The sequence below is a fragment of the Drosophila ananassae genome, chromosome 2R (genome assembly GCF_017639315.1).
Source record: "Drosophila ananassae strain 14024-0371.13 chromosome 2R, ASM1763931v2, whole genome shotgun sequence".
Taxonomy (NCBI): Eukaryota; Metazoa; Arthropoda; class Insecta; order Diptera; family Drosophilidae; genus Drosophila; species Drosophila ananassae.
Genome location: NC_057928.1, coordinates 21,032,060 through 21,046,965, shown reverse-complemented (window position 1 = coordinate 21,046,965; position 14,906 = coordinate 21,032,060). Strand labels below are relative to the sequence as shown.

Below are 14,906 nucleotides of genomic sequence, written 5' to 3'. Positions count from 1 at the left end.
GCTATTGCTAAAAGGGCTGTTTTCTTACACTCATTTTAAGATATGGTTTATAAATGCAATTTCCTTTAATATAAATGCCACATTCAATACTAGATCCAGTAGCTATGTCCACGAATTACTGGATTACTTTCAGGGAACGACCCACTTCGATGAAGGCGGAAATAGCCCGATCGATTTCCGCCTCAGTATGGGCGGCAGAGATTTGAACGCGGATGCGGGCCTTGCCCTGGGGAACCACTGGGTAACTGAAGCCAATGACATAAATACCTCGAGCTGTAAAGGTACTAGCTTTAATAAGGAGTCACAGGATAATGGGAGGCAAAACATACTCAACATCTCGTCGGCAAACTTGGAAGCAAGACGAGCATCGCCCAACATCACTGGACAGATGGGATGATTCTCCCCGGCAATGGTGAATCCGGCCTTGGTCATGGCCTTCCTGAAACGCTGAGTGTTGCTCTGGACACGCTGGGTGAGCTCACTGGAGGTGAGGAGCATGTCCATCACCTTCAGACCCACCGCCACCACCGCGGGCGGCAGCGTGTTCGAGAACAGATACGGCCTGGACTTTTGGCGCAGGAATGTGATTAACTCGGAGGGTCCGGTAGTGTAACCACCAGATGCTCCACCCAAAGCCTTGCCCAACGTGGAATTGATGATATCCACCTCACCCATAACATTGTCGTACTCCTCAGTGCCCCTTCCAGTGTCTCCAAAGAACCCAGTGGCATGGCACTCGTCGACAAACACAAGAGCATTGTACTTCTTGGCCAGTTCCACGATGCGGGCCAGGGGAGCAATGTTGCCGTCCATGGAGAAGACACCATCGGTGGCAATCAGCTTGAGGCGGGCATCACTGGCCTTCAGCTGCTGCTCCAGGTCGGCAAGATCCCGGTGCTTGTAGCGCTGCTTCTTGGCCTTGCACAGCCGGATTCCGTCGATGATCGAGGCGTGGTTGAGTTCATCGGAGAAGACGGCATCCTCCGGCGTAAGTATGGCCTCAAACAGACCGGCGTTGGCATCGAAGCAGGAGGCATACAAGATGGTGTCCTCGCGTCCATGGAACTGGGCTATCTTGCGCTCCAACTGCTTGTGGATGTCCTGGGTACCGCAAATGAACCGTACGGAGGACAGTCCGGCACCATATTGCTCCAACAACTTCTGGCTGTAGCTTACAATCTCCGGATTGTTCTGGAATTGAAAAAATCTTTAAAAATCTATTGATTTCTATATAAATTTTATTTTTCTACCGCCAATCCAAGATAGTTGTTGGCGCAAAAGTTTAAAATCTTCTGATCGCTTCCCTGCACGGTGATCTGAGTGCTCTGGGAGGAGGTAATGATTCTTTCCGCCTTGAAGGTGCCAGCCTCCTTAATCCCAGCCAGCTGGGTGCTCAGGATATCCCGCAGTTGAGTCTGAGCCGCAGCGCTGTAATGACGTCCAGCTACTAGAGGTTATGGAGGTATTATATATTGGATATAATTCTCAAATATTTAAATTGAAAAAATCTTTCTAGTTTTTACAAGGATTCTATGTCTTTAGAGTCTAAAAATTATTGAAAAAAAATCTTATGAATTCATGTTTAAAATAAAATTCTACAAAAAATAGCACATAAAGATTATATATAATTTTCTCACCCCCACGAAAGAGTAGCATTTTTGAGAAAATTGACATAATGCCACTGGTGTGTCTATAATGCGAAAAAATTATTTTTTTAGAGGACTGATTGGATGATGTCCAGATCCACTCGACGACTCGTTCGCGACTGAACGACGGAGAGCAACAAATGTACACGAATATGGAACAACAAGTCTCCCTAGTTGGGGGCTCGAACTAGCAGCAGCTGATTTTTGTTTTTATATTTAAAAATAGTACATAAAAGACTGACTATATCTGCTTAGATATATACGTACTCTGCTCTACAGATAGCAGTTTATTTCCCACAACTAAATTGATTAAATTTGCTTTCACTTTCGTTGTCATGGCGGCGAAAGCCATACAACAGATACATATGTATCTGCTTATCTCTTAGATACCGACTTAATATGTCAAATATTGTGCAAATTGCTTACAAGGTCACTGCCGATTAGGCTTTGCTTTCATTTGAATTGAAACCAATTTCAGGGATTATCTGCACCCAATAGGGTGTCAGCTGATAATGCAATAAATATATTATATATTTTTAATAAACTTTCAAATGCAGGGCTTCAGAACTCTTTCAGATGAGTCTTAATCTTATTTTAACTAATTATATAGGTGTTTTTAATTTATTTTTAAAATAAAGCTTGACATTTCAAACCCTGATATATTACTACTCTTTTAAAAATATTAATAAATCAATCCTACATTTATTTTAAGAAAAAAACGTAATTTAAGGTTCTACCGAGATTTGAACTCGGATCGCTGGATTCAAAGTCCAGAGTGCTAACCATTACACCATAGAACCTCTTAAATTTCCTCTTCCGAATTACCCACCAAGAGGTTCAACCAAAAAACGATCGTTTCAATTCGTTTTCAGTTTCAGTCTTATTGTAAGAACCAGAATCTTATCAGTTGAGTGTGAATGAGTTCAGATTCAACTTGGGATCAGGTCAAATATGATTAATCATCTCGTGTTTGGAACACTTAAAATACAATAATTTAAATGTTAATATATATGTATAATTATAATATAGAATAGACACTTTATCTTGCCGTTTCTATCACTATTCCATAGTACAGAGTCAATAGATTCCCTCTAGTATCGGAAACGCCCACTTTTGGGGTTTATAAATTCCGAAATCGATGATGGTTCGGTACCAGTATCCGTGGATATCGCCTCTTGTGAAGATCAATTCGTATTCGGTCCTCTAAAAAACCCCACTTGGATTATTAGTTTAAAGAAACCATAAAAATAGAAATATATTTGTGCAGTTTTCATCCCAAAATGATTAAAAATGCCACTTAAATATTCAAGTTTATCCATAGTGCTATTTTTGTGCCTTCAAATCTTATCCATAAAGGGATCACCCGATGATTTGGGGCAACGTGCTAAAATTTCAAGAAAACCAAATGACAACTTGGTGATCGAAGCTGGGAGAGACCAGAACATAACCCTCCGGTTGATGGGCGATGCATCCTCGTTGCTGATCAACGATGTGAATGTGGTCACAATGCTCCGGAGGCGCAAGTCGATCCTGGCCGGTCGAGCGGCGGTGGCTCGCAGAGAACCCCTCTCCGTAGACGTCGTCAAGGATCAGTTCCGTGGCGTGGAGCGTAAAATGACAAGGATGCAGAATCGAGTCTTCAACTCCCGGAACAACACTCTACGGGGCAGCTTCAGTCAACGGAATCTGCGCCGTCAGTTGCGGCGGGTGGAGCGTTTACGAGCCACCCTGCTAACACTGACCGCCAATCTGGCCATGGACGAGTGCATGGGTAATCCCTGCAAAAACGGAGGAACCTGCTATGATGCCTACTTGGCATTCCAGTGCGTATGTGCAGCCGGTTGGCAAGTGAGTACCTCGACGGGGGCGTCTTCCCCGAAAAAAGAAACCATATTATGGGGCGTATTTTTTCACTTCGAAGTCATGTTTCCGTTTTCAACAAAATCATAAATCCGTATTTAAAAATATTATTCCTTATATTTGAGGGTCCTACTTGCGAGGATGATGTGAACGAGTGCTCCGAGTTTGCGGGAACGGATTTAGCCGGTTGCCTGAATAATGGCCAGTGCATCAATACGCCGGGGAGCTTTAGGTGGGTTTGATGACACCCCCTCCTAGACCAGAGAAATTTAAATTTAGTCCCCGTTACAGTTGTGTTTGCCGGAACGGCTTCAGCGGCACCCACTGTCGAGTACGACGGAACTCCTGCCTGGGCGTTGGAGCCTCGGAGTTGTGCGGGGAGCACGGAACCTGCATCCAGACCTCCAACGCCGCCGGTTATGTTTGTGTCTGCAATCAGGGATGGACGTGGGCGGATGCTAATGCCACGGCGGCTACGGCGAGTCCCTGCTCCAGAGACGTGAACGAGTGTGAGCCTCGGGTGAATCCCTGCCACAGCGAGTGCATTAACCTTCCAGGCAGTTTTCGCTGCGGTCCCTGTCCACCTGGTTACACTGGCGACGGACGCATCTGCCGGGATGTGGACGAGTGTGCCGGAGAAGATAACGGAGGCTGTAGTCTTCAGCCTCGTGTAAGGTGCTTCAATACCGAGGGCTCACACATCTGTGGCCGCTGTCCGCCGGGTTGGATCGGGGACGGCCGCAACTGTACGGCAGCCAATTCGAATTCTTGCGACCACGAGCAGATCTGCCATCCGCAGGCCAAGTGCGAGTACATCTCCGGGACGATGGTGTGCACCTGTCCGGTGGGCAGCTACGGTCATGGCTATGGCTCCGATGGATGCACCAGAGACCCCAACCGAAAACCTTGCGATGAACACCCCTGTCTGAACAATGGAACCTGCGTGGAGAACGGCAGAGGAACCTCTTGCATCTGCCAACCTGGCTACATGGGCGCCCTTTGCAACTCCTCGGACGCCTGCCATCCAAGTCCTTGCCTCAATGGAGGCTCCTGTCGCCTGTTACCGGGCAACACCTACCAGTGCTACTGTCCAGCTGGCTTCACTGGAACCGAATGCGCCCACCGGCGAATTTATTGCGGCGTCACTCTCCGCGGGCCAGTCGGAGTACTTAATTTCCCACCCAATGCTAATGACGGCACTTACCAAGCCAACGAACGGTGTCCCTTTATAATCCGCACCGATCCCGGTTTCATACTCAACCTGACCTTCACCCAGTTCGATTTGCAGGAGAGTCCGGACTGCTCCGCTGATTTCCTTCAAGTGCACGATGGCAGTTCCTTAACCACACCAATGATTGGTCGATTCTGTGGCTCCCGACTGCCCCAGGGTAACGGAACGCTCATCACGTCCCAACACCAGGCCTTTCTATGGTTCCGATCCGACAATCAGACCCATAGCAAGGGATTTAGAGTGGTATGGAACTCGTTGAACTTCTCCTGCGGGGAGACTCTCGATAACCTTACCCTCGGCCAGAACGGGGTGCTGAGGTCCCCCGGTTATCCTGGCCAGGCTAGTCCCGGTCTCGACTGTCGTTGGGATTTGATCGCACCTTATGGTACCCGGCTTCTCCTTCGATTCTACGCCATTCATCTGGGTAGCAGCGATTTGGGAGCGGAGAACTGCACCGAGGATTATTTGAAGGTCTACGATTCGGACCGCAAACTACTCCAGGCTTGTCGATCTGCCCAGCCGGAACCCCTTCACAGTTCCTCCAACAGCATAGTCATGAAATTTCATACGGACAACCAACGTTCGGACAGTTCGTTTCAACTGCACTACGAGGTGGTGTCCGGCGACCCGGGATGCGGGGGCGTCTTCACGGAGCCCAGTGGAATAATCAGTGGCCTCATGCAATTCGAGGTCTGTCTCTACCTTATCGAACAGCCGAATGGGACGCAGGTTAAGCTGTTCTTCGACCATGTGCATCTTTTGAATTCAGAGAATTGCACGATGCAGAAAATTGAGATCTTTGATGGACGCACCCCAGAGTCGCGCCTAATGCAACGTTTGTGTGGACCGATGGTCAGAGAGATGGAACCACTAACTTCCAGCAGTAATGTGATCCTGGTGCGGTACGAATACGGGTTGACTGGCCTAAACCTAGATTATACGTTTACTTTAAGCTACAAACGAGGTGAGTGGGTGCACTAACTCTGAACTGAACCTTGAACTCTCAACGAAAATTTTTAATTTATAGTCTGCGGTGGTAGTTTTTATGGGAATTCGGGGATTATCACCACTCCCAACTACCCCAATTCCTATCCGGTCGATATGACCTGTATATATAATATAACTCTGCTAAGCGGTTTTCTAGCCGATATTAACATTACGGATCTTTCCTTCGGAACTTCTGATAATGAGAAGCAAGAATACTACCTGGACGTAAGTACTTTTTCGATTCACCATCGAATGAAGATATAATTAGGATTATATGGACTTATATAGATGTATCTATCACGTGGTGAAGAGCCACAACGATTTGTGAAATCGGCCAGCAACCTTCATATGGTGTCCCAGAGCAATGTCCTTAGTCTAGTGTTCCACGGATCATCCAACGGACGTGGACTTCGACTACAGTACACCAATATTCGTAGCCCAACCTGTGGAGGCTATATTACCAAGGTCAAAGGAAGAATATTGGTGGCCCTCCGACATTTCTGCCAATTAATTTACGAGCTTCCAGGAAGGAAGAAGCTTCGTGCCGAATCATTGGGGTATAATGCAACTACATATGTTTATGACAATAGCACCAGTCCCGGAACTTTAATCCAAAGGTAAAAGAGATATTATCCTGATTCCATATTGTTTGTTATTGTTTTGGATTTCTTTAGCTATATTGGACACTTTGAGGATTATTTTTATGGAGATGTGATTACAATAATCCTACGACCTGGAAATGGTATAGACCTTGTAGATTTGAGTTATGAATTGGTTAAGGAAGGTAATTCCTACATCACTTATTCAAAATATTTAAATAAATATTTTATTTTGATTAGTGGAATGTGGTGCCACATTTAACACTCGCTTCGGATACATTATGTCTCCGAATTGGCCAAATCCCTATAGCCCCAACACGGACTGCACTTGGCACATTCAAGCGCCAGTTGGCCACCGACTGGAACTGATTGTGAAAAACTTTACATTGGAGGGAATGGGTGAATGGTTCGGAGACTGGCTGGAGATTAGGTATGAAAATGATCTCGAAATTCCAGTTTAGCTTCAACACTAATGCACTGCCACCCATCTAATAGAAACGGACACGGGGAAGATTCTCCGCTGATAGGCAGATACAGCAGTAACATCCCAGCCCGGATTCCATCTTACAGTCACGACCTGTTCCTTAAGTTTCATTCCGACAGCTCCATTGAGATGTTGGGATTCCTGCTGCAGTGGCAACAGACCGGGGCAGGTTGTGGGGGCACTCTCACTTCTGCAACGGGCTCCATACACTCGCCACATTTGCAATTTGAAAAGAGCGCCGTTGCCTGCGATTGGCGAATTGTCGTGGCCGAAGGATCGCGAGTCAGCCTGAACCTGAAAAGCAGTACGCAGTCCATCTGCGACAGATTTCTGGTGATCTATGATGGCCCCACAACGTCCAGTCATGCCATGAATATGGTCTGTAACGGCACCACAGCCCTGAAACTGAGATCCACCGGTAACCGCGTCCTGGTCCGATACGACGTCAGTGCCGATGTGGATATGAATTTTGAGCTGGACTATGAAACCGAATGCCGAGTGCGTCTGGAAGGTCTAGAGGGTGCCATTGAATCACCAAACTTCCCGGAATCATATTTGCCGAATTTAAATTGCGAATGGGACATACGGGGAGGGGGACGCTCCAATCACTTGGAGCTCGTCTTCTCGCATCTATCGTTGGAAACCCGCGAAGATCATCTGGTGCTCATCGATATGCAAGACAATGAAGTGGTCCACGAACAGCATCTGTATATGGAGGACTTTCGTTTACCCTCCTATACCAGTCTTGGGAATCGACTGCTCCTTCAATTCACCAGCGACTATATGATAGAGAGGCAGGGCTTCCGGGCGGAGTATCGTCGCTTGGGATGCGGAGAACATTTCCGTCAGATCGGTGGGAGCTTCGAATCACCGAAACTGCCATTTAGCGTGGACATGGAGTGCGATTGGATCATCACGGCACCCGAGGGCAAACAAATCATGCTCCTGCTCCACGAAGTCCACTTCGAGCCATCCCAGAGTGCGTGCGGCAATACGGATGTGATAAAAGTAACCGCTCCCGCTGGCTTTAACAAAACAGTAGACCTATATGTCGGTTGCCATGAGGAGACCCAGACTCAGCACTTCAGATCGCCGGGCCATGAGCTGAGGGTGCATTTTGTTGGTGGCTCCACTCCGGCCAGGAAGTACTTCAAAGCCAGTTACGTTCAGGTGCCGCCCAAATGTGGTGGCTCCATAACAGCCAGCAATGGGATCATAACCACTCCCGGTTTCCATGATATCCAGGACAGCAGCAACTTGGAGAACTTCACGACAAGTGTGGAGTGTATTTGGATTGTTCAGGTATGTGAAGAATCAGGATTGTTAGGACTTATCCTGATGTATCTGAATATATCCGGTTTTAGGTCACCAATAGCTATGGAATCCGATTGTGGTTTGATCAGCTGAATCTCACAGATTCCGCCAACTGCTCCGCCAGTTTCGTGGAGCTCACCAAGCTGGAGGCGGACGGCACGGAGCAGTTCCTGGAGAAGGCGTGCGGAGAGGAGACGCCTCGCATTAGCGTTGTCCATGGACAGAAACTGCAGGTTCGTTTCAAGGCGCAGGCCGGGTCCTGGGGCCGATTCGCGATGCACTTCCAGAGCCAGTGCGGGGGACCATTGAGGAATGGGCAGGGCTACCTGCGATCCAGGATGGACGAGGCGTGCGATTGGCGGTTCAGTTCACCGGAGGGCACTAAAATGTACCTTCACTTCAACAATCTGGAGTGCCCGAAGTGCACGTTGCCCTCCGGCAACTGCACAGCCGGCCTACAAATCCTCAACGATGACGACGAGGTGATCCTCTTCCAAATGTGCGCCAGTCATCCGGCTAATTTGGTTGTCCCTGCGAACAATGTGCGCATCCTGAGCAACGGTATCCGGCTCCAGGCGGAATACAGTAGCCTGGAGAATACTTGTGGCGGAAATATCTCATTGCCGCGGAGTAGTCTCAGTTCTCCCAACTATCCGGACAGCTATCCGGCAAACGTTGAATGCATCTGGACGATTGATACCAAACCGGGCAATGCCTTGGAGGTTTCTTTCGAGTCCCTGGACATTGTGCGATCGGAGCATTGCAACGAGGACTTCTTGGAGCTGAGAAACGACTTTCCGGGACAACTGATAGGAGTGTACTGTGACAATAAAATGCCGACAGGATCCTTAGTTGTTAAATCACCATTGTGGATCAAGTTCCGGAGCGCACCAGGCCATTCGGCTGGAGGTTTCCGACTCAACTGGAACTATGGTGAGTTAGTTTCAAGGATCAATTGTCCTTAAATCATATTATTTATTTTTTCAGTCCACAACATGGAGATAACCACGGGCGCCAATGGAGTTATAGAGTCACCGCCACCGCTTTTCGTGCGCGGCGAGGAAGAACCATTCAGTTGGAGGATCTATGTGAGTCGGGATATGGTTTTGGTCTTGGACTTTGAGGAATACATAGCAGGATTGATGGTAAATTCGGAGAGATGAAGCACTCTTCTGGTCCCTCATTAATTGTATTGACTTCCAGCTCTTTGATGGATACGACGACACTGGCTTGGAGGTTAAAATAGAAGCCAGCCCCTGGAGATTCACCTCCAGCAGCAATGTGATCTTGCTGAAGACCACCAACGCCGAGCTGAACCGATTCCGGATTAAATGGCACGCACTCTCCGGGGAGGTGGCCGAAGGTAACATCACCTCTCAAGCCTCCAACGAGTGCACCAAAGAGTACATCATTGGCTCTCCCACTTTGTCTCGAACGTCGCCAGGATATCCAATCGGATATCGTCCCAACTTGAAGTGCGAGTGGATCTTCAAGCCGGCGAATCCCACGCGCCACGTTATCGCGACTATAAGCGATCTTCAATTGGAGGAGTTCCCCGAATGCTCGGCTGACTATCTGAAAGTTCAGACCTCCAACGATTTGAGCCACTGGAAGGATGCACTGCACGTATGCCAGATGATTTCAAACAGTTCTGTACCAAAGCCCACAGTTCATGGAACGCCAAATTTGAGACTTGAGTTCCACAGTGACGCCTCAATCAGTGGCAAGGGATTTCGAGTTCATTTTCATACCGCTTGCGGCTCGAATTTGACCGGGACTGTGGGCACGATTCTGTGGTCAACTATAATTGGTGAACCAAGCTGCTCCTGGCACATTGAGGTGAGGCCCGGACGTAAAATAGATATAACCATTCAGTACTATAGCGGAAGAGTGTGGAACACGGCAAGAGGTGCTTGCCAGACATTCGGTGTCATTTATGACGGATTGGATGCACTGGCTCCATTGCTGCCCAAAGGAAAATTCTGCAATCAGTATGGTTTTCGGACGACTTCCTATCGAACGAATGGCTCGCACGCCTTCGTGAAATACAATCAACCAGTAAATGCTCCCGATCATCTTGAAAATAGATGGAATCTTACGTTCCGGGAGTTTAGCGAATGCGATGGAAAGATTCAGCTGACCCAGCTGGCTCCCAGCTATGAGATTAAATCTCCGGGCTATCCGTATCTGCCACATCCGCATGCAGACTGCACCTGGATGGTGTTAGCACCCGTTGGGGAAACCATTTCTGTAGATTTCGGTGATCCCGTCGAGCTGAATCGACGCCATTGCAACGAGGAGTTCGTGGAAATGTTTGACGGCTCCACCACTTTGGCCCGCAAGCTCATCCGTACGTGCCGCAAGCCTAAAGCCACGATTCGCACTACCAGAAATATGCTCCTGATTCACTATCAGTCGGACTTGGATGAGCCCAGCGGCGGGTTCCGATTGAACGTCTCCCTCAGCAAATGTGGTGGCCAATTCACCGGACAGTTGGGAACACTTAATTCGGAGAACTATCCCATACCAGGCGGCTATTCTAGGCCATCGGAGTGTGTGTACAGCATCAGATTGCCGAAGGATAACTATATCTTCTTAAATATCACGGATCTGCATATTCCCTACGATGCCAATGGAATGTCTTCGGAGAAAACCAGTGATCGCCTGGAAATTGTGGATTTGGCAAACGAGGGTGCTCAGCTGGCCGTCCTGGACGGAAGCACAGTCACCCCCACAACACTCACCCTCACCACCAATGCGGTGGCCATTCGATTTTTGGCCATCAGTAACGTCAACAATTTTAGAGGCTTCAAGATAAACTATAGACGTGCCTATGGAACTTGCTCGCGGACTGTGGACAACGATTCCGGAACACTTGAGGTCTCCGCCATGGAGCCCTCCACCTGGGTGAGAATCTGTCGGTGGATGATCACAGTTCCCAAGGGTCAGCGAGTCCGCTTGGAGTTCCTTAACCTCCCCGATATTCGAATTGTAAACCGCAATGATACTAACAGGTAATAAGAGGTATTGAGTTTTATTTCTGATTGATTTCAAAAATATTTTCTAGATCTGTTGGCATTCGATATATGGTGGGTTTGCCTCAGTTGACCTTCTACAACGACCCGAACTCTCTATCGAAGATCACGGAAATCCGTCTCAACGGCACCTACAAGGGCAGTGGAATTGTTGAGTCTACGGATAACTTCATGCTCGTCTCTATAATCACTAATCAAATGGACTTATCCAGGACAGTGCTGCGTGCTCGTTATAGTTCCAGTGAAGCATCTGTGTGTCCATGGAATATTGGTGATCAGGCATCTGGAACCCTGTCCATACAAAGTCTTTCCCAGCTAACCAGTTACTTCTGCAGCATCCAGTTCGTTGGCAATATAGGAACGACCATCACCTTTAAGGTGGAAGAGTATCTGTTCGTGACCAAAGGCAGTCCAGCTGTAACATTTAGGGATGACGACTTCCGAATGGCGGACAAACCGATGAGTTTTAATGTCACCAATACCTTCGTATCCTTGTCCACCAAATCCGGACGCGTTACCCTGTTGAATAGTGAGAGGGTGATGTTGAAACGCTTCAGGGCTTCCTACAGGCGACACAATTGTGGCGGACTACACTTAGCATCGGAGGACCTTTCCATCGGCACTCCAGAGTTTCTAAACACCGTGGATGAAGACTACGGGGAAGTGGAGTGCGTTTGGACATTAACATCAAGTAGGGGATATTATTTGGTTGGAAATGTCAGCCTCACGGACAGCTGCGAGCAGGAGTACATAGTGATCTTTAGTGGCAGCATTGAGGTGGATCGGTATTGTCGTGGAATGCTAAACAAAACCACTGTTTTGAGCCGCCCAACATCCAGGATTCTTTACCATTCCGAGCGAAGGGTTCCGGGCAGGAGTATTTTTACGCTAGTGGCAAGAAAATCCTTGGGCTCAGGGAGCATAATACGCGTAGCTCGGAGACCCTCGGCCCCCGTGACAATAAACAGCATTGATTACGTCAATAATATGGAAAAAATCTGGGAGTTTGAGGCTGAGAATGCACCCTCACTTCGTGTCGAGTTCCAGGGTCGCTTCTTTATCGAATCCTCACCCAACTGTTCCAACGATCGACTGAGCATCGAAAGTTACAACAAGACCATATCAGAGTATGAGGAAATAATCAGTCTCTGCGGTCGCCAGCCACCCGGGGTCCTTTCAGTGCAATCCACCCGATTACGTGTGATATTCCGTACAAATAGCAACATAACCGGAGACGGTTTCAGCTTTATTGTTTCCCCCAGTTGTGATGTTATCATCCGAGCCACATTCGATCTACAGACACTCAGAAATCCGAGATCGTTAGCAGACTTTGGAAATTTCAACTGCAGCTATGAGTTCTTTACAGAAACGGAACACCAGTTAGTGGTTAATGTCAAGGGAAGAGTTCGTCCTTGGAACAAAGAATTCTGCAAGATGAACCACTTTGAGGTGTACCGTCGAGATGGCCAGGGGGTGGAGAACAGCGTCGGCCGGATGTGCCCGGACTTTGAGGTGAATGGATACGGAAGGCTGCGATTGCAGATCCAGTCCACCTCCCCACGATTCTTTGACATAAGCTTTCAGCTAATCGGATGTGGTGGCAACTACAGTGAGCCCTTCGCCTTGCGTCCGCCCCAGGACGAAGAGGCGGGAAAGTACGCCCACAACACAAAGTGCCAGTGGCGCGTCACAGCCCCACCTCAGCATGCCATCGTTCTGGAATTCAAGTACTTCGACCTGGAGGAGTCCTCCCGTTGCCAATTTGATAGTCTTTCCGTATATCGCGGGGGTGTGGTCAGTGAGCAGCCAGTGAGAAAACTGTGTGGCAATCAGACAGTTCCGCCCACCATCATGGTTGACAGTAATGAGGCACTTATCGAGTCGGTAACAGATGCCTCCAATAACCACCGGGGCTTCCTGGCCAGCGTCCGCTTCACGCCGAACTGCAATGAACCTGTTACCCTGGACGCGGATGTGCCCCGCATGAATCTGATGCGGACATACCAGGTAAACGCCTCCGAATGGATGCTATGCTACTTCACTGCCACTGTTCCCCCGGGCTACCGTCTCTCCGTTGAGATGCGGAAGCTGCAACTTAACGATGGCTCCTGCAACACTTGCAGCCATATCGAGATCGTTGATAAAAATGCTATTAATAACCAAAGCCTAGGCAAGTACTACGGATTGGGATCTAACCGAACCAAGTTGTTCAGCTCCTACGGGGACTTGACCATCCAGTTGAGCGCCAAGGCCAGTCGGGCCAGGAACATTAGCTTTGAGCTGATCCTCCAGATGGAAAAGACCGTGTGTGGCCCATCAGAATTTGAAATAAAGGCGAATGAGGTAAGATTGGAATCTAAACATTTATGGAGTTAATGGAGTTGGCCTTTTTTTGTTCAGAGTGTTACGGTAGGACTTCAATACGACAACACCACAAAAGGATATGATGGAAGCATTGATTGCCATTGGTCAATTAGAGCGCAAGGAGATGTGGAGTTCGATTTGCGATGGCTTCGACTTAAGGACTTTTCTCCAAAAACCGGAAAATGCGAGGACTACTTGAAAATTTCGAAATCTTATGTAACTTCTTTTAGAATTAGTCCTTGAACTCTCAGTGATCAAGTCTCCCTTACAGAGATTACAATACCTATGTGGAGACTTTAACAAAACCTACAAGTTCATTCACAATCTCAGCAATTTCCCTCTGGAATTCAATTTCCACAGTGAAGAGTTCGAGGAGTCAATGGGTTTTGAAATTGTAGCTCGAGCCAAACCCGGTAAGTTTATTATTTCATAAAAATGATTTTTCTTAATATTAATTCTCTTTTATAATTTTGTAGCCTGTAATCGAAACTATACAGCAATTAGTCAGGAAATAGCAGCCATTGATTTGAACAACTGCACGGAGTATATTCTGGTACCGGAAGGTTACAGCATTACTCTGTTTATTTCGACTGTGTCATTTACCGAAGCCTCTTCGCGATTTTTAAATGTAATTTATAAAAATAACACATGAAAATCAAAGTTAATTATTTTATTTTTCAGATAACGGATGTAAAAACTAATAAGACAATGTTTTTAAGTACGGAATCAGGGTGGGATCCAAGGACTATTTTTACAACAACCAATGAGCTACGCATCGAAAGCCATGAACTAGAAATACTTAATATGTTTTATTATTCCACTAAAAATAATTTACCCAGCGGTTGCGGCGGTGAAATAATTGTGAGCGGGAATAATCCAATTTATTTAAAAAATCCTCCTTACGAAGGACGAAACCATTCTGTATGTTCCTGGCATTTGACGGTCCCGCCTGGTACTCCCCTTCGTATAAGCTTTAACGGTATTTTTCCTTAATTAATTTAAAAATATCTTATGTTTAAATGTAATCTTCTTTTAGATTTCAACATGGGCCCCGAAGTAAATTGCAATTTGGACAATCTGAAGTTTTATGAATCGGACACCACCAAGGTATCGTTGCTAAAATCTTTCTGCGGGTCCACCGTACCACAGGACTTTACCCTAACCAATAGCGGGGTGATTATTGTTGCTAAAAAATCACCAAACTTCGATGGCTTGGGATTCTTCCTAAATATAAGCCCAGTTTTTGCTTGAAATTGTAAAACTACTTAAAATATAATTAATGAAAGAATTTTATTTTAAAAAATAATAAAACCAATTTTGAGTTCTAAAATTTTGAATTTTTTTAAATTTTGTATCGTTATTGAAAAATGTATCGATGTTCTTATC

General features: G+C 47.0%; 2 protein-coding genes and 1 non-coding gene across 4 annotated transcripts; 1 reads left to right on the top strand and 2 right to left on the bottom strand.

Moving 5' to 3' along the window:
- Positions 1-2: 2 nt before the first annotated feature.
- Positions 3-1,782, bottom strand: LOC6507143 (2-amino-3-ketobutyrate coenzyme A ligase, mitochondrial). 2 transcript variants are annotated; one of them, XM_001956557.4, is made up of 4 exons: positions 1,638-1,782; positions 1,251-1,447; positions 330-1,191; positions 3-273 (listed from the first exon to the last, which is right to left on the bottom strand). In XM_001956557.4, the coding sequence occupies exons 1-4, from the start codon at positions 1,672-1,674 to the stop codon at positions 116-118; spliced, it is 1,254 nt and encodes a 417-aa protein (XP_001956593.2). In that variant the 5' UTR covers positions 1,675-1,782; the 3' UTR covers positions 3-115. The 2 variants fall into 2 exon arrangements, with proteins under 2 accessions (XP_001956593.2, XP_014765076.1); XM_014909590.3 differs by having other exon boundaries at positions 1,251-1,444; positions 1,638-1,778.
- Positions 1,783-2,374: 592 nt separating this feature from the next.
- Trnaq-uug lies at positions 2,375-2,446 on the bottom strand. The gene has a single exon. It is a non-coding gene; the product is annotated as a tRNA-Gln (tRNA).
- Positions 2,447-2,793: 347 nt separating this feature from the next.
- Positions 2,794-14,844, top strand: LOC6507916 (cubilin homolog). The gene is made up of 17 exons (XM_001956559.4): positions 2,794-3,494; positions 3,632-3,738; positions 3,798-5,701; positions 5,765-5,949; positions 6,013-6,341; positions 6,399-6,508; positions 6,564-6,753; positions 6,819-8,109; positions 8,172-9,054; positions 9,109-9,266; positions 9,325-11,135; positions 11,189-13,499; positions 13,557-13,736; positions 13,792-13,933; positions 13,997-14,148; positions 14,202-14,499; positions 14,557-14,844. Exons 1-17 carry the CDS (start codon positions 2,937-2,939, stop codon positions 14,769-14,771), a joined length of 10,824 nt encoding a protein of 3,607 aa, XP_001956595.2. The 5' UTR covers positions 2,794-2,936; the 3' UTR covers positions 14,772-14,844.
- The last annotated feature ends 62 nt before the right edge of the window (positions 14,845-14,906 follow it).